Genomic DNA, 22614 nt, shown 5'->3' with positions numbered 1-22614 from the left:
TCCATCCTGTAATTTGCACATTTGTGATTTCAGTGTCTCCTAGCTGGAAGAGCTCAGGAGGATCAAGGGCCAAGAAAGAAAGAACGGCTCAGGCAAAGGGAAACGATAGCAACACTAACAAATGCTTTGTATGTTTGCTAGAAACCTGTCATCAGTGTGCAAACAGGAGAGTAAAACAAAATTAGGGGAAATTTTTCCCCCAAATGGAAATACCTTGTGCAGCTGATTTGACAGATCTAATGGGCGTAACAAGAACCAGGCCCATAAGACAAGATGTGCTCCCTGATAAGACTTCCCAGGTGTTTATATCTGGCTTCAGCCTTAAGAAGTGTCATGAACCCCTTCAGATCACCCCAGCCTATCAGCATCCCAAAGCCATCTCAGCACAAATGGTTATGAAGGAGGTCAATTAACTCCATGGCTGGAGACCAGGGTCTTCTCCCACCCCACAATGGGAGTTTGGCACCACAGTCCCCATGGAGAAACCTCACGGAGACACACTCAAATCACTGGAGGATAATGCTGACCTTTACCAAACAGCTCACGGCATGGGAATGACCATCTGCAGAGCAGCTTTGGCCATGTACCACTGAAAAACATGGAAAAACATGCTTCATGTTACTGCAAAGTGGAGAAGAGTTATGTAATACAATACAAGAGAGGTTGAAGACAACAGTAAAACAAGAGGGATCCTCACAATACACACAGAGCGAGGAAGACAGAGGTTTATGGCAAGAAGACAAGTAAAAGCCTTTCTAAGTTTGCCACCTTCATCCTAGAATTACTGTCATGTATGTAACACAGCTTGCAAACTCCAACCTTAGGAAGCTCACACCAGACATTTTGGGTCACAGATGAGGAGACATCACTTTGGTCCACCACACATGTACCTAAAACAGCACTACAGAGTCATAGAATCATAGATTAGGCTGGGCTGGAAGGGACATTCAAAGGTCATCTAGTCCAAACCCTTTCCAATGAGCAGGGACATCTTCAGTCATGCCTTTGAGTAGGATGCTGCATGGCAGAAGTTGCATGAGGACAGGGGACAAGTTACTCAGTGCTTCTGTGAAGTTTTGGGGCTAAACGCCTATTGTGGTTCATTTAGGATGATGGGGAGCTGGTGCTGGGCTGATGGTCCCCAACAGTTTTATGTTCCTACACTTTTGGTCATATCAAACAGGTGATTTGATCAATGGAGGGAGAAAATTTCAGGACATCACTGGACACTCCCCAGGTAAGGCTTTACATCCTCCCCAAAATAATCTTCATTGGTTTCACACTGAAGGGCCCAGAGCTTGTGAGGCAGGTTTAATTTTAGAGCACACTCATCGGATTTGCTTACATAATTTCTTGATTTGGAAGGCTTTTTATTTTCCTTAGGGAGAAAAGCTGTCCAAATTTACCACGTTAAGCAGGGGTCTGCTTGCCCATAAGAATCTTAAAATACACTGGCCGTGATTTTCCTTTTAACATTTGCATATCACAATTAGGGCAATATGGAATTAGAGCAGCTTTAAAAAGTGAGGTGGGAAAGAAACCATTAAAAAGGACAAATCCTTACCAAATTATATTGGCATGTAATAAAACAGCCCACAGGGTGTCCAGGGGTTACTGAAAACAGGGCAGCAAGAGATCAAGAAATAGTTCCAAGCTGAACCCATTAAGCAGGATGTATAAAGATCCTACAACAGGGATTTTCATTGATTTTAAAAGGTTTCAGTGATTTTAAGAGAACGTCTTTCTGTCAAAGATACATTTATAAGTATCAGAGAAGATGTTGGCCCCATCATCTAACTGGAGCTTAGTCTGCAAAGAAATTTCTCTCTTGGGTCCCCTGTAAACCAGCCTTCGTAGCCACAGAGACAGGACTTGGTAGCAGCCTGGATACTACCCCAGATTTTGTTCTGTTCAGCTCCTCCACCCAGTCCCCTCCTTAGTCATCACTTGATTACAGCAAGAATTAAACTTTGAGGTTTGTCCTTAGCATCTTGAAATCACAAAATATCCATAAAACTCTTACACAAATAATTCACTTGATCCATCGCTCCCCATTTTGACACCATTTACTTCATCTTTGCAGATGGAAGTTGAGCATCTATCTTCTCCAGCAGATACTTTTGAACTCTATGGACACGTTACAGGAAGAGAAAGAAGAGACCAATTTACACAGCCTGAAAACACAGCAAGGAAACCCCAGAGACCCCATGAATGTCACAGGCCAGCATCCGTCACACTGAAGGTTCACAGGAGGGAGAATTAAGTTCAGGTTTCTTCCACCTACTGAAAACACATTGTAAGGGCCAGCTCCTGCAGCTCCTTTACAATTCCGCCCAATGGTCATAGCAATGCACAATGGAAGAGGTCACATCTTGAGCAGAACCATTTCATTTGGGCCCAAAATGCCTTTCACAGGTCTGTGCAGGTCTTGCATTTGAGTTCCCAGCACTCCTGACTACTTACGGAAGTTGCCCTGGAGCTCCCTGCCACCAGCCCCAAGGGGAAGAAAGTCACACTGTGGGTTGCTCTTTGATGTGAGCAATTCCCAGCTTTTTAGGAAGCACCTCCTTTAGATGATGGTTACAGACTCAACTGAATGCCAGCTGCCTTCCATCACTGCAATCTGAGGTCTTTTGGTCACAAGTTTTGAGTAAGGGTGACACCACCAAGACAGAAGCAGGAGACTAATTAGCTAATGCGCATCCTCATTTCCAACTCACTGCACAAAGGGATGGCAATTCCCCAGAGGCACAGGCCTCTCTTTTCTGTTATGGCATCAGAGAATCATTTTGGTTGGAAAGAGACCCTCAAAATCATGGAGTCCAACCAGTAATGTAACACTGGCACTAAACCATATCTCTAAGAACCTCATCTACATGTCATTTAAACCCCTCCAGGAATGGCGACTCAACCACTTCTTGTGTTATTGGGATACCTCTTCTCCCAGCTCCCACAACCCTACTTGTTGTCTTCTACTGAAAAGCCTACTGTGTATAAGCGTGGTCTTCAAAGAGCTACCCTGGAAATGTACCCCAGGCTTGTCCAGGCACTCCAAGAAGATGAGGTTTTACAGATGGTACAGTTTGGCAAGGTGTATTAACATACCTTTTCATACATCATGAGGTTGAACGACAGCATCACCCCAAGAAAAAACTTGTACCTACATTAAACATCTCCTTTCAAGTAAGACCTTGTCATTTTCTCAGGAGTGAAGCTATGAGTTGGCTGCTTATACAAAAAGTGATGTGTGATCAGTTGAGGTATTCTTTTCAGGACAGCCCAGATCAATAGTCCCCAGAAAAATCTTAAGAGATGTTAAAGATTATGTTAATGGCCTCATGTCGCAAAGAAGGAAACACCAACACTTCATGGTGCTAAACTCATTAGGACTTGCCACCTAAACTCAGCAAGACAGAGGTCTTGTCTCAGGTAATAAAGAAAGAAAAACTAAAGATATAACTTTATAGGACTGGGTTTTTTTTTTCCCCCATACTGGTAGAGAATACTCCAAGTACCCCTTTGTAAGGGTATTCTTTCAGCAAGAGTACGAGAAAAAAACCTCCAAAGACCTGGCCATTGATTTACATCACTACTCTAGGAAACTTAGGCAGAGAAACCAGATGTAATGCATAACTACATCAGCAAACACCCATGTTGTCACTGTGTGTGTCCATGTCATGACCAAGCCTGAAGAAGGCTGGGGACTGTAGAGCTACATGGTGATGTTCTTCGGCCACGCACAAGATGCTACAGAGAGAGGAGGAGGAGGAATCCATTGGTGGTAAGAAAATAAGCTGAAATCGGCTTATGGTTCAGCCACAGAAATTTCTATCACATGCTAGAGGAAAATCTTTATCACTAGGAAATGAAGCACTGGTGAAAACAGCCAGGTTTACAGCAGAGCACCTTTCATTGAGCATTTGAAAGGCTGTTGCGGCAAAGCATCTGCCAGCGATTGTTCAGACATTTGCAAACAGGGGCCTTTCCAGACCAAATTCATAATCCAGCTGCAGCAGGCTGCACTGTCCTTTCACCTCTACTCCCTGACATAAAACCCAACAGACCCTCATTTTGTACAATGAGGGTTGTGAGACACTTGCCCAGGTTGACCAGAGAGGTGGTGATGAACCATCCCTGGAGACATCCCAGGCCAGGCTGGACGGGGCTCTGAGCAACCTGAGCTGGTGAAGATGTCCCTGCTCATGGCAGGGGTGGCACTGGATGAGCTTTGAAGGTCCCTTCAACCCAAATTATTCTATGAGGAAGACCCAGAACATCTCCAAATGCCCAGTTAGAAATCCTCCACCATCCTTATGGCCATAAGCAGGATGTGGGCTTTGCACGGTGGCACAGCAAGTCCTTTGAGGGATTTCAGAGCTTTGGCATCACAGCACAGAGTTATCTCACAGCCCCAGCACAGCAGCATCTGCATCCCATTTGTGTGCAAAGCGTGTTCCCTTCTCCACAGCCTGTGGGGCATTGGGACTTCTCATGAGAGCCACGAAAAACCCAAACTAAAGAAACTGAAAATTTGTTCCCTCCCCACCAGAAAAGCTCATATAGCTTCCAGCTGCTCCTGTGACCACCCAAAATGCTCACCTATTTCTTAACTGATGCTGAACTAAGTAGAAGAGCTAAAATATCATAAGCAGGAGGAGATGCGAGTAGCACAGGGTGAAGTTACACAGGGCTATTAGCAAAATAAACCTTTGCTTTGGCAGGCTGAAGAAGCCGAACCAAGAGCAATGTCTGCACTCATTTCAGTCCTCAGGTTTAACCCTTCCTTTCCTCAGCCGCCATCCCTGTGAAAAACGGCAAAGCTGTGCCAAACAGCCCTCCCCTCCCTACTCTGCTGGCAGCTGCTCAGCAGGGATTAAATTTGGACCCAGAGCCGCAAAACAGGGAGCTCAGGTGAAGCTCAAGGGGTCAGGATGGTATTAAATCAATTAATGGACTGCAGGGATACAGGCAAGGGGATAGAGATCATCTGCAGAGGGATCAGTGCTACCTCAGCTCCCCGTGGGAAAGCAAAACCAGAATATTTAGGGTCTGCATAAAGGAAAAAAATATAACATGATAATTTCCCCCTCTCCTGCTCAAGGATCTTCCCCTCACTTGGTGCTGGTAGGATTCACCTTTTTCCCCCCAACACATGCATTCTCTGACACTTAAAACACAGACAAAAACCCCTGTCCTGCACAGCTGTCCCCAAAGCAAAGAATTATCCTGCCCGCTTGCCCAAGGCAACACAGATATAATGTCTATTTTTCACTCAGGCTTCAGGGAAACAGAGGCCAATCTCTTTCACAACCACAGCTCATCTTCAACTGGAGAGTTAAATTACTGAGCTAAAAGGATGAGTTCACTGTTGAAGTACCCTCATTTTATATTTCATCTAGCGAGTTAAGCGCAGGGGAGAAAAACTGCTGTGTGACTCACTGCTCTGCATTTTTAAGTGAAAAAGCAAAGAGCTTGGTTTGAAGAATTTTTTAAAAAAAGGCAAAATCTGGAAAAGAAAAATGAAGAGTGAAAAAAACAGAGGAGAGCAAACATCTCTAAAACACCCTAGTTGGGCAATTTTAAGCACTGAATCAGCAGATACAGGAGCCGGTTCACACATCAGCCTAAGGTAATGTGTTTGCAGCTTTATATCCCAGAGGCTGCCTATATTAGTCATCTGTAAGGGGACACTTCAGGAACGCTAACTGGAATGAATTGAGCACAGGAATGCAAAGTGGGGTGGTTAAACCACATCAATTTTGAAGAAGTGCCTCCACACAAGGCTCTAAAGTGCCCTTAATTTAGTTTAGCCTGATTTGCATTGAAATAAAGTACGTTAAAGTGAATTAAGGATCTTTAATCCCCCAAGGAGAGTGTTTCCACCAGGGCTAGTTAAGAGTAATTGAACTAATCCACTTTAAAAGTCAGTTCAGATTAGTTGTGCTAAAGTGGCTGTGCAGATGAGGCCTGGGAGCACAGGGACTGTCTCTTAGCATGCAATAATCACATCAATCTGCCTCTGGGAGGACAGCTACAGCAGGGCTATTTTGCTATCCAGAGGCTGGGAGTGGTCCAAGACACTCAAGAACACTAATAGAAATGTCTAGTTGTGCTTGACAGGTGCCATCTGGTTGCAACTGAAAGCATTTTCCACATGTATTTTCTTGTACATACAGTATATGCTGGGTATGGCCAAGGGGAAGCTGCTTTTATGGGAAGCTCAGGGACCATGTTGCTGGTCCAAAAAAAGTGCTGGCAGCATCTCCCATTTGAGCTTGAAGGTCACATCACCTCACTCAAATACATAACGCGATTTTGCAGATCTCCATACCCCCTGTCCCAGAGATGTCAGGAGATGTGTTGTGAGCTCAGTGGAGGACTAAAGGGACCACCTCCACCACATACTGGTGCCTGGGTGGGCTTGGTTTCCCCATTTAGTACCATATCACACATGACCCACTCTTCTGCAAGCTTCTAGGGTGTTAACCAGTTTCCCACTGGTTTCCACCCTGGCTTTTCAACTGGACTCAACTGGCTATAGAATGACAGAGTAGATTGGGTTGGAAGGGACCTTCAAAGCTCACCCAGTGCCACCCCTGCCATGAGCAGGGACATCTTCACCAGCTCAGGTTGCTCAGAGCCCCGTCCAGCCTGGCCTGGGATGTCTCCAGGGATGGTTCATTCACCACCTCTCTGGCCAACCTGCGACAGGGTCTTACCGCCTTCATTGTACAAACTTTCTTCTTCATGTCTAACTGAATCTCCCCTCCTTTAGTTTAAAACCATCGCCCCTTGTCCTAGCAGTTCAGCTCCTACAGAAAGCAGCTAAGAAGGGGCAATAAAAATCAGAGAGAGCAAACAACCACCCCAAAACCCATCTTGCCCCAGTTTCCTCCCTCCCCCAAACCAGGCAGCAGCACAGGACAGGCTCAGCACAGGTTTTGCCTTTCTAGGAAAGCACCGAGCCCCTCTGTTTGATCCAAGCCAGTTCTTCCCCAGCTAAGAATAATCCCCCCAGCTGCTGTTTGATTTACGCATTACCATGGACGCACAGTATTTTTTTATCTGGTCGATATACAGGGGGAGAGGGAGCAAGTCTGCGTGTGTTCGTTTCTAGTTAATGTTTCCTGTGCGGTTCAGGCCGTTATGCCTACAGGTATGTTTATTCCACTACTTTAGCAAACCAGCAGACTTTTTAATGGAACTGTTGATATTTTTCCTGGCTGCTCCCCCTGGAGAGGCAAGGCAGCGTACAAATGAAGTTCATTCCTAGCTCCAGCCTGAAGCTACTCTTCTCCTCCTGGGACTGCAGGGAATTGAAGTTTTCCATTGCACTGGTCAGATTTCTTCCTTCTCCAGCCCTTCAAGTTTTAGATGCATAAACAGAGGCGCTCAGGCAGCTGACAGTAGCAAGAGCAATGTGTGGCTGGTGCCTTATGCAAGGGCAGCAGCTGCACTGAAAACCCAGCCATGCATCTCCCAGCATTTGGAAAAATACAGTGGGTACAACATTGCACCCCTAAAAATGAAGTCTCAGCTACAAGGTCCATTTTGCAGTCAGATCTTGCAGGCTGAAGCTAGGGGTTTCCTGCTTATTATAATTCCAGAGATCACTAAGCCATCAGTAGATGCCCCCCCTACATTTGTCTGTATCGCACTCTTTTTATTGCTGGAACAGGAGCAGTAACTCCAACCCAAAGGGCTCTGCTTCATCAGACACTTTCAGGTGTGGTCCCTAGTCCAACAGCCCTTTGGGGTCCCAAGAATAGCCAAGGGATATTCACCAAGTCCCTGACCCTGCAGCTCTTGGTGGCCCTGAGAAGAGCCAAGGGATGTTCACCATGTCTCTGACCCTGCAGTTCTTTGGAGTCCCAAGAAGAGCCAAGGGAAGTTCACCAAGTCCCTGCTCCCAGTCTGCTCTCCCTGAGAACAGCCCCATTTTACAAGCTCAAGTACCCTGAGGTTAAAGAATGTGCCCAAAGACATGCAGATGCCTGGCAATCTCTCTGCTCCCTTCACCCTCACGGAGCAAGGAGGTAAAACCTACCCTGGCCTCTGAACACATCCAGACAGATCAGACACCAGCTTTAGAGCCACTTCAGTTGAAAGGCGAGCACCAAAGAGCTCTGGTAACAGAGTAAACAGCCTCGCACAAGCAGACAAGAGCATCTGTTTGGATAAGGCAACCCAACTGCCCCTCCCTCTGATCCATCCAACATCAGCTGAAGCGCAGCATCCCTGGGAGCAGCTCACCAGCCTCACACCACGGTCCATGCTGGAGCAGCCAGCTTTGGGAGCAGATGGGGTCACCACCCACCTCCACACCACGAGGTGTGCCCCCCAGCCTACAGCACGGTCTGCAAGGGAGAGATGCCAACTCTAGCCAGCTGCTAGGGGACATGGTAAAAATACGGCCAGTGTCACCACATAACAGGGTCATCGAGCTTGGTGCGGTCCCAAAATGATGAGTCAGAAAAGGCCAAGCCTTCGAGCTCACCTCCTCCCTCCCAGCGCCAGCTCTCAGTTGTTCCATGAGCTTTGCAGCAGCCCAAGCAAGTGCCTTGAGGGATGCAGTGCTGAGGGAGGATGCCCTGGTGCCTCCCATGAGGCAGGGTCTGGGACAGACAACAGGGAACCCAGTCTGTGCACTGGGGAAGACTGGGACCACAAGCTCCCCCGAGACAAAACGCAGTTTTAAGGCAACTCCACTACATTTAGCGAGATTTGTTTCTGCATGGTTGTTGATCCTTCTGTAATGCAGGATTATGCTTGGCCCCACTCCCCTTCAAATCCTAATTCTTTTGTACAACATCTGTCCTGCACCTTGCAGAGACATCTCTGCCTATAAACACATTTTTATCTGCTACAAAAAGCAGTATAGAAACTATGGCTTCAATCAGGCAAAACAAAGAGTAGCCATGTAACTCTGACCAGAGCTGCTCAAAGCCTTGTCTAGTCCAGTTCACTCTCCCAAAAAGCAGCTCTTCAGCTTCAGTCCTCTCTTCAAACTCACGCTAAGCCTCTGGGTTTCCAGAGTCAACATGGGACAAGCCAGAAGATAGAAATAGTCACCAGGGATGCAACGCAGCCATGCTAATGAGGCAAAGGAAGTGTTGTATCTTTGGTTAGACCCTGCAATCGGGCTCGAGTGGCTGCTTCACCTTCGGCCTGTCAGATCAACTTGCTAACCACAGACTGGGAAATAGCTCCCTGTGAGCTCCCAGCAGGAGATTTATCTTTGACAGGGGCCAAAAACATCCCTGCCTCCCCCCTCACCTTTGATTACAGAGAGGCCCACAGACACAGAAAGAGCTCTGCTCTAAGACTGCTGGGTTTTCAAGATCTCACCTTACACTGGAAGAGGATTAGGTCTAGAAAAGAATTTTGTCAAGATTAAGTAAAACAAGTCAGTTCTTTTAAATAAAGTATCAGTTCAGGTCAACAGTCCCCAGAGGGGTTTGGGCTCCAGGATAGGGTTTCTCGTCAGAAGAGATGGGCAGCCCTGGAGAACTGTAGCACAGCTGGGCTTACAACAGAGCCATGAGCTGAACTTTGTGTCCCTGAGCTGGACAAGTTCCCATTAAGTCATTGATTACCCTGGGAGAGGTCGCTGTAGGCAACACCAATGGAGCCAGCTCAAAAGGATTTGCCCAAGTTGGATCCTTATTCTAAGTGCAACCACTCAAATGTCTCTCAGGTACTCAGTCCCACCAGCTGCCCTGGCTCCAAGGTGAAAACGCCACCCTGAGCTGAACTTGGCTCACAGACACTCTGATTATACAATAGTTTGAGTTGAAGGGACATCCAAAGCTCATCCAGTGCCACCCCTGCCGTGAGCAGGGACATCTTCACCAGCTCAGGTTGCTCAGAGCCCCGTCCAGCCTGGTCCGGGATGTCTCCAGAGATGAGGCATCCACCACCTCTCTGGCCAACCTGGGACAGGGTGTCACTAATCTCAGGGGCAACAATTTCTTCCATGAGAGCAACCTACCAGGCTGTGCACATCGGAGCTCAGCAGGCGGGCACTCTGTAACACAAGCACCCTGTGATCCTGCAAGCCCCCCACCAACAGCCCCTCCAGCCAAGCCCACAAGGGGTCAGGTAGCACCAACTCACGCTGCAGCAACAGACAGCACAACTCCCACACACAGGGCTGGGAAATCTGTCACATCCAGCTGATGGGTGACAGCAGGGAACATAAATAAGGCACTTTGTGGAGGTGGAATTTAAAGAGTAAGGACTTGCTCTGACTGGAAGTTGGAACAGGTATTCTTGAAGACAGGTGTGAGCCTCTATGATGTGTTTCCCCTCTGCTCTGCCCTGGTGAGACCACACCTGGAATCTTGTGTCCAGCTGTGGCCCCTCAGTTCCAGCAGGACAGGGAACTGCTGCAGAGAGTCCAGCGCAGCCACCAAGATGCTGGAGGGAGTGGAGCATCTCCCGTGTGAGGAAAGGCTGAGGGAGCTGGGGCTCTGGAGCTGGACAAGAGGACACTGAGGGGGGACCTCATTAATGTTTACAGATATATAAAGGGTGAGTGTCAGGAGGATGGAGCCAGGCTCTTCTCGGTGACAACCAATGATAGGACAACAGGCAATGGGTATAAACTGGAACACAGGAGGTTCCACTTAAATATGAAAAGAAACTTCTTCCCGGTGAGGGTGGCAGAGCCTGGCCCAGGCTGCCCAGGGAGGTTGTGGAGTCTCCTTCTCTGCAGACATTCCAACCCGCCTGGACACCTTCCTGTGTAACCTCATCTGGGTGTTCCTGCTCCATGGGGGGATTGCCCTGGATGAGCTTTCCAGGTCCCTTCCAACCCCTGACATTCTGTGATTCTGAGCCTGCCTCAGTAGATGCTCCTCTGGTAGTGCTGATGATTTTGGAGAAGTCACAACCTTCCTTTTGAGAAGAAATTAAGAGATGCTTAAGATACAGAAGCAGGAAACCCCATGTCAAGCCATGAGCTCTGTGCATCCAAGTAATTCATCTTGGCAGCCTGTCCCACCTACCCATATGCTACACATGAAGGCATCATCCAAGGGTCAGACTCAAAACACACCCTTGCATATCTCAAAGGAAGCTTAATTTTGCTGGACTCCAACAATGGCAAAAAAAAAATTAAGTAGACCAAGAACAAATGGAAAGTAACTTCTGATCATCAGCTGACCTCTTCCAGGAGTCCAAAAGGACTTGGTCTTGACCCTACTTGCCTTGGAAGGTTGCTCCACAATTTGATTTCAGACTAGTCAAACAGCAGACCAGGGTTCTGGCTAAACTTCTGCCCAGTCTTCCCAGGACTGTCTTAGCCTGACAGGGCCATTTGACAGGTTTTTAAGCAAAGCTCATATTCCTAGAGGCATCTCAGTACTTCATTCACATGTAGGGGAAATCACATGTTGCTCCACAGCACAAGATGTTACCTCCTACTATGCACAGTAAATGCCCAATTATGCTACTTTCGTCTCTGGAAGACTCAGAACAGTTTTTCCAAGAAAGGAAACTATTGCTACAATTGTGAAACTTGTCCATCCAGTGCACAGCAAATGCAGAAGTCCGAGCAAGCCCAGTTTTCCCCAAACTCCATAAGCATCTGGCTATACAATTAATGCCATTGTAATGAGCTACGCCAAATGAATACGCTCATAAAATTCACGCCAGCTCCCATACAGCCTGACATCCCATCAACCTGGACTGCATGCTCCATGCTGCCTTCCAAGCCAGCACAGACTCAGCATTAATGTCAGATACTGTTGAGTTTGCATGTTCTACAGTGGATGTATAGAAGAGCTGTTTTGCTCTGTGTTCTTTCCAAAGAAAGAGTTCAAGTTTTTTTAACCTGTCGTTTCCCCTTCCCCCAAAATAAATCCTTCAGCAACTGAATTAACAAATTACTCCCCACACCTTAGAGAATAATGATTTAAGGTCACAAGTGGACTAGAAGACCACATAGCACGTGCAGGAGCTGCTTGATCCATTTGAAATAGAGTTCCCTGCAACTGCTAAGGGAAAAAAAAAAAAGTCAGAGTAGATTTTTCTATCAGCTAAAGCAAACCCCATAACTGCTATGTTTATCCATGTAGTCAAAATACTCCCTGTTCCACTTAGCACAGTGCAAACACGCATTACAATAAAACGTAAAGCTTACCGAGCTGATAAACTTCATAAGTGTATTTTATGACAGTATCTCAAGAGATAAGACTTAGCACTTACAGACATGATTCCGAGGGAACCTTAAAATGTACGGTTAAAAACAGGGGGAGGGAAACAGCTTCTAAAGGGTTAACCCTTTTCCACCCAACATCATAATTTTGAGCTCCTACTCAACTTGTCCTGAGCTGGTTCTGGATCCAGTGGAGAAAATATACCGTACCTGTCCTGCCTGCAGCCAGACCATGTGCTGGTCTGGGACCTGCAGCACCAGTAGCCTCCCATCAGCATTTAACAGCGCAAGCAACAGGCCCTCTCGCTCAGATTGAGAAACCGATTGCGTTAACGCGCTACAAGCCACCAGAGAGCTTTTTTTGGCTGTGCAGAGGAAAGGCTGCTTCGTTATGGAGGGAAGCCAGAGGCTCGGCATGTTTGCAGCCTGGAAAGCCAGGTACATGAGACTTCTTGGACTGCTTCAACACATACCCTGAGGGAAGCACTGGGAAGCTGGCAGGTTGCTACCTGGACAGTCAGAGAACTTGAGGTAAAGAAGTTAGTGTCTAACATAGGCTTTTAGTACAAAGTAAGCAAGTTCCATCCCACCCAAGAGTGCTTTCTCCAGGATGTAGCTGTACCTGTGTGCTTAGGCACAGAGAGCCTTCACATGCACAACAGAAGAGAATAGTTTGGGTTGAAAGGACCTTCAAAGCTCAGCTAGTCCAACCCCTGCCATGAGCAGGGACATCTTCACCCAGCTCATATAGCTCAGAGCCTTCTCCTCTCAAATGCCTCAGGCAACGAGCATTAAAATGAGCTGTCTCATTTGTGCTCTAGAAAACTCAAGTGACCAGAGAACCCAAGCCCTGAAGGTGCCACATTGCCCTGTGAAACTGGAGCAGAGGGTCTACATCAGGTTTCAGGAAGCAGAAGTCCTTACACCTCTGGTGGCCTGAGACCATGTTCAAGACAGTCTCTCGCACCAGAATATTCCAACATCTCAGTCTCAAAAAAACCTTCAAAACCCTCCTCCAGCCTAACAATGTCTTAGAAAGCCACTATGCACAGGAACATGAGAGACAGGGCAGGCAAGTTTAGCCCTCAGTTCTGAGCTTTTTCGGTCCCACCACCCCTGTGCAGCTCTGGTCAGCTCCACATCAGAAACTGCCTCTTGCAGCGGGAACACTGGTGATGCTCAGTGGTTCAGTATCTCCTCTGGCTCATCAGACTCCTCCATAAATACAGAGAGCATAGTTCAGTGTCTTCTGGCTTGGCTTTTCCACCAAAAAATTCTCAAGGAGCATTTAAATATCAACATTTCACAGAGGAAAACACCAGGAATAAAAACACTGCCAGCATCTCCCTAAATGAAGGGAATGGAGCATCCCTGGGACAGGAACATCTTCTCCAAGAGGCAGTTACACCAAGTCTGCAAGTACAGTGGATTAAACAGACTGAAAAATTAAGAAAGCAGCAGAGACTGACAAAACCAAGTTTGGTCAGAAAGATTCAAACTAAGGAGCATCACATTGGCTTCTCCATGTAGTCTTCCAGAACTTCCATATAACCCTCCCCCTTCCCAATCCCACAACCTAATTCAATTACCTGCCACTGAATAAGCCTTAAGGCAATTCTCATTACTCTGCGATAAAGCACAAGCCTTTAATTATTAAACACTCATGGGCTTTTTGTGTTGGGGTTGTGGGGCTGGACTCCCTTTTATTGTTGTTCGCAGCTTCCAGAAAGCAAGTTAATCATTGACCAGGCCTTTCACCAGGAGACCAGAGTCCTATAGATTCCTGGTTGCCATTTCTGCATCACCAGTCACACTACAGAAAGTCACTGGCCTCCCGCTTTGTCAAGTATACACTGAATATTCTCCTAACAAGCCATCTTGCCCCCCTAAGCACTGTAGCACTGGTGATCCCTGCAAAAAAACCCAACACATGCAATATTTGAACACAGAAGCCACACACAATGTTCACTATTAGTTGAGCTCAGACAGGAATAGCTCCTCTGTCTGTCCAATAAGGGAAACTGAGGCACAACGTAGTGGTTCCCAAGGCCCAAGCAACATGGTCAATCTAGTATTTAAGTCTAAGATGTACTAATCCCTTTCTGAATAAGTTTTTGCTCCATCCTTTAAGTATGCTGCAGGTGGAAGGAGTTTACAGCTACTTCCCAGCCCAATTTGGGCCAGACCCTGGTCCCCAAGGCTGAAGATGCAGGTCTGGCAGACACAAGCTGCACACACAGTTACTTCTTTCCAAATGCTCCTGGGTTTGTCACCACCCTTATGGCACTTCATCATATCCAGTGCCACCTTCAAGCATCTACAACGCAAATGCTTCTTGTAGGCACGGGGTTCCCCCTTTGCAAAAGAATGGGGGTTAAACACTTTGAAATTACCCAAAAAAAAACAACTTCGGGGGAGAAGCCAGGACTCAGATCAGTCTCTACGTGACAATTAATTCAGCTCAGAAGAAGCAGAGGGGGGAAAACAAAAAAATACGTTTTTAAAGTTATGCACACCCTTCCTATTCCAAGAAAAACCAGAAATCCAGCACCTTGAAAACCAGCATCACCATCTAGAAACAGGCAGAACACCACAGGGTGGGATGGCAAAGCCGCTCTCCCAGCCTCGGGAGCTGCCTCCTTACGCTCCAGCTGTGTTTTGCCTGCGTGCCACATTCCTTCCTCACCACCCGACTCCAGGTTTTTGTGGTGTTTTTTTATTTGGGGGGGGTGATTGTAGCTGAGAACCAGCTGCTCCATCTCTCACACACACACACACACGCCAGAGACAACCGGCGTGTCTGGAAAAAGCCAACGCGCTGTGGCCTGGCGACGCCAACAGCTTCCCGGAGAAGTTCACACGCCTCCGGCCGAAAGCAAAAACGTGTGGCCCCACACCACCATCAAGTGACAGGTAGAGAAATTCTTGATAGGCAACAAGCCGTGTTAGCACCTGCATATCCCACAGGCTGGGGAAAAATATTAAAAACAAAAAAATTCAAAAAAAAAGTCAGTCAAAGCCTGCCAGCACCAGTGGGTTTGCTTTTATTGGAGATGACGTTCCAGCTGATGCCACACACTTGTAGTGACAAAGTTCAACAACTCGTGCGAAATCGCAGCCCCGTTAAGAGCCCACTCCATCAGGGTGGTCACAACCCTTAATAACCCCCTTCGACTTCAGTGTTTTAAGTAATTTTAGCAGAATCACACCCTGAATGGCAGGGCATTTAAAATTTCCACCCCAGCAGCACCTAAAGCACAGCAAGGTACCTGTTCTGCATCTGTGAATGGGAACATAAATATATTGCACTTCCCACACTTAAACACCCTACCATGCAGTAAGGAACCTGCTCTCACCAGTGATGTGTTAGTAAATTAGGACAAGTTATGCTCCCCCTCCCTCCCTCTACCCCACTCAAGCATTTCAGGGTTCCTGTTGCCTGCGTGCAGTGTACGGATCGGTTACATTTACGAAGAACATTGCAATCTGTCAATATAAACACTATGTAAGCATGAGCCACTTGTAACATTACTACTTGTCTTGACAAGTGTTCTGCAGAGGGAGCAGAGCTGCTCAGCTCCTTCTGCTGCGGGAGGAAAGCAGAGCAAAAGTCTGAGCTGCAGAAACCAATAAAACAAAGAAAAAAAGGAGGGAGGTGCATCAAAACTGAGTCAGACCATAAATCAGAAAGAAATAGAGGGGTTTTGATTTATGGTCTGGACAGGTTGCAACCTCAGAGCCACAGACCAGGCAGCAAGCTCCTATGGGCCAGTTTGCCTTCCCACTAACACCAGTGCACAGGGGGACTGAAGTTAATCAGCCTGTCACCCCAGCATGGCTAATCTCATCATCTGCCACTTCCAAAGCCCAGTATTGCAAGACCCGACACGATTCCCAGATGCTGCTACAGCAGTTCCACCGCCCCCCAGCCACATTTGAGAGAGGAAAGGGAGGTATCCACACCCAAAGCTTGTCATGCGCGAGAAAAGTGGAGAGAAAAGTGAAATGCAATGCTTTCTCAGGGATCCCAACAGGCTGGGGCTGCTCCAAGCTACCCCCGCCAGCCAGTCGTAATATGGTGCAAATTAGTTTTCAGACAGCCCAGCTGCAGGGGAGATGGCTGGACATAAAAAGCAGGCTTCACTTTTGGAACAGCCAGTGCATCTCAACAAGCCAGTCTCGGCTGACGCTTATCTCAATGCAATGCTTCCCCTTCTGGTATAAAATCAGCCAGTAACAGTATCCCATACGTGCTCCTACCCTAAAATGCTCCCTTCATCATCAAACATCCCGATGGGTGACATCACAAGCCATCAAGTCCTGCTCAGTTTTGCAGGCATGTTTTTTCCTCTCTAGCATCAAGGATACTCGTATTAAAGACTTAGGATCTGTAGCATCACCACACCCCTGAAAACAGATGCTTTCCAGTAATTAGGGCTAACAGACCCCCTCCAGAGTAGGTGTCTATAGGGACCCAGCTCTGCTCACAGCTGCACATCAGCATCTGGTCAGGTCCTGCCTTTGCTGTGTACCAGCTCCAGGTTGAGGTGGCACCTGCTTCTCTCCTGCACCAGGGAGGTCAGCAACACCCAGGGAGCAGCACTAAGGCTGCCGGCATCACCCTAAGCAAGGGACAAGACTGTTCCTCCCTTCACCCCGGACAGTGAACTGTTACCTTCAGCATCTGTCCCAACCAGGCAGCTTGGGGATGGAGCAAATCAGCAGCAAGGGTCTCATATGCACCAATGTCTTATCTCACATACACCAAGCTCTACTTCCAGAAGGCATTTATCATTTTTGGCTGCTTATACCTCTCTCTAAGATGCCAGAGCTAGACACAGAGAGAAGCAGTGGCCTCCAGCCATGGTCTTCCCACCCCAGCATCCCCTCCCACTCACTAGCTGCCCCTTTGGGGCAGACACAGGCATAACTACATGCTGACACAACCTTGTTATCATGTAACCATGCCCGTTTTCTGTCCCCCCTGCACTAATTCCCCCACGAGGCCAAACATTTGGAGACACTGAATTCTTTCCCTGAAATAAGACATTGGGGATGGGGCCAGAGGGGTGGGAAGGGATCATCCACAGCTGTCCCTATTCCCCACCAGACTGCGGAACGGAGCAGCTAAGCTGCAGCCACAGCGTGACATCTGTTTAACACAGACGCCTGCTGCGCTCTGCTCCCAACCACCTCTTCCAACGGGGATGCTGGCACCCAGAGCAGAGGGTCTAACAAGCCACCAAGAGGTGTCACGGTGGCTTTGATGATGCTTTGGACTGGGAAGGAGTGTCCCTTCCCCTGCTTAGAAAGGGAGTTACATTAACTGAGCACATTCATTCCAGCTCAGCCCCTGAGCAAAAGGTGATGCATCCAGGCTTTTTAAGGAATGATTTATTAGAATACAGATGTGCTTCCTCACCTGGAGTAGTTCCTCTCTAGACATAGCAAGAAGGGCTAATACCAGCTTTCACAGAACACTTGCAGAGGCACCAAGAGCTCTGCATGGACAGACAGCTTTTCCCAGGTAAGTTTTATTTTCTTATCAATACACAGAAGCCCACAGCAAGGAGGGCTCAGCTCTTCCACGCACACTTGTTAGATCACATATCACCAGGGATTAGCAGGGACCCTGGACCTCAGCATTGACTGTTCCCCCATGTCCCCAGCAGCTCAGCAAGTGCAATCTCTGCTTTAAGCCTCTTGGAAGAACAAAGAGGAGATTAGCAGCAGATGCTGCTCCTTCCCTGTGGCTCTGACCAGAGAGCAGGATGCTTTGCATAAGCAAACTTCACCGCACTCCACAGCAGCCCTGGAGCACTTGAGGTGCACATCTGGCTGGGGCGCACATCTGGCAGCATCTCCTCTCCCCTGCTTATTGCCAGACAGGGAGTCTCAAATCAGAAACAGCAGCTGCGCTGAGACAGAGGGAATAACCCAGAGCGGTCAGGACAGACCTAGCAGCACGCTTTCCCTCAGCTCAACGTGTTCTCTCCGAAATTAAAACCTACACCAGCCACACGAGGCCAAAAAGAGAAATCCCAGAAGCAAGCGACTGGAATGAGTTACCTGCTGCCCTACAGCAGATACCAGCACCACGTGGATTAGCGTGAGAGTTGTAGCCAAACTCCTTACAAGCCCTGTCAGTCCCTGAGGCATCGTACAACTGCACAGTGCTGGTGGTCTTGGGCAGACAGACGAGCTAGCAGGCTCAGTATAGCCCTCTGTGTGCTGCTGGGGGGAAAAAAAAGGGCTTTTCCTAAAAGCCTGAGCACACAGGACAGGCTGTTTCCCCACAAAACCAGCCCCAGAAGCAGGAAGTTAAATGGTTCTTGAGTTGGAAACAGAAGATGTAAGTAGCACTGTTTGGAAAACTTTGCCAGACCACAAGCAATGGACAAGCCTCAGCACCAGGATTTGTTTTACTGGAAAGAGAGGGGGGGTGAGGGGAAACCTCAAGTCTGCTAAAACATTCTCCAGTGCTGATCCAGTGGCTCCTACCAGCGGTCACAGCACAACATCCCAAAAAGCAGCAAGAACCATCACTCTTGAGCAAACTTGTGCCCAAACCTCTTACTCAGGTGCTCGCATCCCACTCCCCTCACTAACCGACAACATTTGGGGATAAGTCTTTATAAGAAGATAAGAAACAGCTACAAAGCGCCTTCACAACACCCCAAAATGCAAAAAGGGGGCTGCAGGGATGGAAAGCCAAGAGAACCCTCTGCTTCAGGCTGAAGCATTGCAAGGTAGCTGCGGTTGCAGAGTGGGTTAAAAAAAGGGCGTGAGTGAGTTCTATTCGGCTCCTCCAGCTCAGCCCCCCAGGCCCAGGAAGGGGGATGGAGGGGGGATCTTGGGGGGGACCGGGATCCACCTGCGCGGTGCGGCTCGGACAGGTAGCGCCCCCTGCCGGCCGCGCCCCTGTAACGCGCACAGGTGAGCGCCGCCGGGATGCGGAGGCTCCGCGCCGGCTCCGCACCTCTCCGCGCTCAACCGCCGCACTGAACCCTCACCTCCTTCGGGAATAAAGCTTTGTCACCGTGCCAGGCTGGTGACAGCAGCATGCTACCCCCCAAAACAAAAAAGAAATAATTATAACGCCGTCGGGGTGATGTCGGGACCGGCTTGGAGCACCTGATGTTGAAACATGCACTTAAATTCAGGGGAAAAAAAAATAAAATAAAATAAAAGTTTTTTTCGGGGCTGTCTCATGATGGTGGAGGTTACAGCACTCACCTGGAGCCGATGTCCCCAGGCCGCCCCGCTATGGGTCCCCATTCGGGCAGCCCACCGCCGCCCGCCCCGTCGGGGAAGGGCAGAACCAGACGCTCCCTCGCCCGCAGAGTTTCTGCCGGCGGCCCCTGGGAAAAGCGCGGCAGCCCCCGCAAGGCAGCAACCTGCAGCTCCCGAGGAGCCCGGCAGAACACCCAGGGGATTAGAGTCGCCCGGCTCCGAGCGGCGGGACGGGGAAGAGACACGGGGTTGTCCCTCCCCGTGCCCCTCTCCCTGGGCGGCTGTCAGAGCCGGCGGATTGGATGCCAGCACCCACCGTGCGGGAAGAAAGCAGCATCCCCACCTCAGGTTGCGCGGACAAAATGCAAAAAAAAAAAGAAGAAAAGCAAAAATATACTAAAAGTTAAAAAGGAGGAGGCGGGGGGGTGCGGGCGCGTCCACGTCGGGCACCTACCCGAAGTATGCGGCGGAGGGCCGCGGGGCGCAGGCGAGCAGCCCTAGGAGCGCGCAGGAGAAGAGCCATCCCAGCAGGACGTGTCCATCCAGCATCTTGCAGCGGCGGCGCCGGCGCTGCTCATCTCGTTCCCCCGCCGCGCCCGCTGCGGCCCCGCCGCCCGCTCCGCTTCTTATAGCGCGGCCGCTGGCGAGAGCCCGACCGGCGGGGGGGGCGGGACCGGGGCGGGGCGGGGCCGGGGCGGGGCTGTGGCGGAGGGGCGGGGGGACACGCCCCGGGAGGCGGGAGATGGGGGGGAGGCGGGGCGGAGAGAACGGGACGGGGCGGGGAATGGGGGGGTGTCCCCAGCCGGGGTGTCCCCGGCTTGAGTGTCCCGGGGCTGGGTGTGACACGACTGGACGGTTAAGGGCTGGCTGTGCAAGGGATGGGCGTGCAAGGGATCAATGTGTCAGGGATGTGCAGTTGTGCAAGGGGAAGATGCGTTATATCTGGCCAGTTGTGCAATTGATAGGTAATCATGCAAGGGCAGGACGTTTCAGGGATGTGCAGTTGTGCACGGGGAAAGATGTGTCACATCTGACCAGCTGTACAAATCGATAGGTAATGATGCAGGGGCTGGACATTTCAGGCATGTGCAGTTGTGCAAGTGGAAGATGTGATACATCTGGCCAGCTGTGCAAGGGATGGACATTCACACAAGGGCTGGATGTGACAGGAATGAGCATTTGTGCAGGGGTTGGGTAGTTGTGCAAGGGGTAGGCATGCCACAACTGGCCAGCTGTGCAAGGGCTGGGTGTGCAAGGACTGAATGTTCCAGGGATGGGCAGTTGTGGAAGGGGTGGATGTGCAAGGGGAAGATGTATTACATCTGGGCTGCTGTGCAAGGGACAGGTAGACATACAAGGGCTGGACGTGACAGAGATGGGCAGTTGTGCCTGTGGTACGTGTGCCACATCTGGCCAGCTGTGCGAAGGACTGGTGCACAAGGGCTGTCTATGCCAGGGATGGGCAGCTGTGCAAAGGTCGGGCAGTTGTGCAAGGGCCAGGTGTGGAAGGGGTGGCAGTGCAAGGGCTGGATGTGCCGAGACAAGACAGTCGTGCAAGGGCTGAATGTGCCAGGGATGGGCAGCTGTGCGAGGGGTGGATGTGCCACATCTGGGCAGCTGTGCGAGGGCTGGGTAGTCACACAAGCGCTGGTTGTGCCAGGGATAGGCAGTTGTGCAAGTAACAGGTGTGCAAGGGCCAGGTGTGCAGTGACGAGGCATGCAAGGGCTTCAGGTAGTGATGATCCATTGTGCAAAACTGGGTAGTTGTGCAAGGGCTGGACAGTCATCCAAAGGTTAGACATGCCTGTCAGTCTTTCAAAGGCTGGACAGCCCTGCAGAGGCAAGATGGGCGAGGGCTGATCCAGTCGTGCAAAGGCCGGATGTGGAAAGGCATCACGCACTCCTGTGCACACATTCCCAGCCCTGTGCAAGAGTGATGCACCCCAGTGATCACTGGTGCAGCAGAGGGGAGCACAGAGACCCCGAAGCATAGACAGCACAATGAGCACCCCAGCCAGGAAGTAGTTAATGCCCTAAATGTCACCAGTGCTCGGTGGCAGCGTTGTTCCAGGCCAGTAGACGTCACCCTCATCGTCATCCTGAAGGTAATTTCTACACTTGCTGCCATGCGAGAGCAAAAAGGTTTTGCTCCTGAGCACGCTTGTGTGTCACGGTGCTGAACCACCACGTGTCCCCGCAGGGACACAGACAGGAGGACACGCAGGCACTTGGCTCTCGTCCCAAAAGCCACTGTCCCTGGGAGGGGGTTTAAGCCGTTCAGCTCCACAGAGATGTGTCCAGCAGGTGGCAATTGGGTGCGTGATGAGACAGAGAGACCCTCGGATAACCGGGGTGGGGTTGGTGTGTCTGACTCCGATAGTTCGCAGACAAACCGATTCAGGAACCATGCAGGGGGTGGGTTAATAGGGACGAACCTTTTGTCCTGGAATAGCCCCTGGAGCGGCACTGGGAACTCAGTGAATTTATTCCCACCACTGGCCGTGTGCTCAGGCATTTCCAGCACTGTGCAAACTATTTGGGTTCTGCTTCTTTTCAGAATAAAAGCGTGGGGGAAGAGGGAAGGAGAGGGGCGAGCTGCTTTGATTTTTCATGTCTAAAACAGGTCAGCCCAGTCCCTGACTGAACCTTTGCAAAACAGCCTTGTGGAAAAGCACTATGCAAACCTTTGCACATCCATGGATGAGATTGGGTGGTTTCGCATCACAAGCCTCAACATCCCTTGTGGTGGGGGCTGAAACATCCTGGGGGGGAGTCAAATCCAATCCAACAAAAGTCTTCCATAAATCCGCATTATTTACCAGGGTCTGGGAATATCTCAGTTCCCTCATGCTGATGGTTGGGGTGTGGTGGCACCATGTCACCACCTCATGTGTCCCCAAGCTGAGCAGCCCCCGGGCTCCACGGGCAATCACAGCTCAGCACTGGACTTTAATGCAATATTGCATTAAAGCCCCATCTAGAGGCCTTTCACTAAGGAGAGTTTGGGAGATAAGAACCAGCTCTGGGGTCACGTTGGATGTCCTTAGCCTCCCACCCAAACTCTTCCAGCTGAAGAACAGGCAATAAGGGCTGCAGATGGAGGGAAGGACAAGCAACATTATATATATATGTAATTGAGGCGCTTCGCCTGAGTGTTTCTCCAATGGAAAAGACAGTTTAAGAGTCCTTCTTTATGCACATCCCATAGAAGCTGGTGTGCC

The 22614-nt window shown here is 49.5% G+C and overlaps 1 protein-coding gene across 1 annotated transcript in view; it reads right to left on the bottom strand.

Moving 5' to 3' along the window:
* The window catches only part of WNT9A (Wnt family member 9A), a 58157-nt gene extending 38177 nt beyond the window's left edge, over positions 1 to 19980 (bottom strand). Inside the window, exon 1 of the mRNA XM_082045535.1 lies at positions 19848 to 19980. Coding sequence (XP_081901661.1) covers positions 19848 to 19942 — 95 coding nt within the window. The 5' untranslated portion in view covers positions 19943 to 19980. The remainder of the gene's footprint in view (positions 1 to 19847) is intronic.
* Between the last annotated feature and the right edge of the window lie 2634 nt (positions 19981 to 22614).

The sequence above is a fragment of the Streptopelia decaocto genome, assembly GCF_964273445.1.
Source record: "Streptopelia decaocto genome assembly, chromosome: 2".
Classification (NCBI taxonomy): domain Eukaryota; kingdom Metazoa; phylum Chordata; class Aves; order Columbiformes; family Columbidae; genus Streptopelia; species Streptopelia decaocto.
The sequence above is the reverse complement of the archived record's forward strand: the minus strand, read 5'-3'. Positions and strand labels throughout refer to the sequence as shown.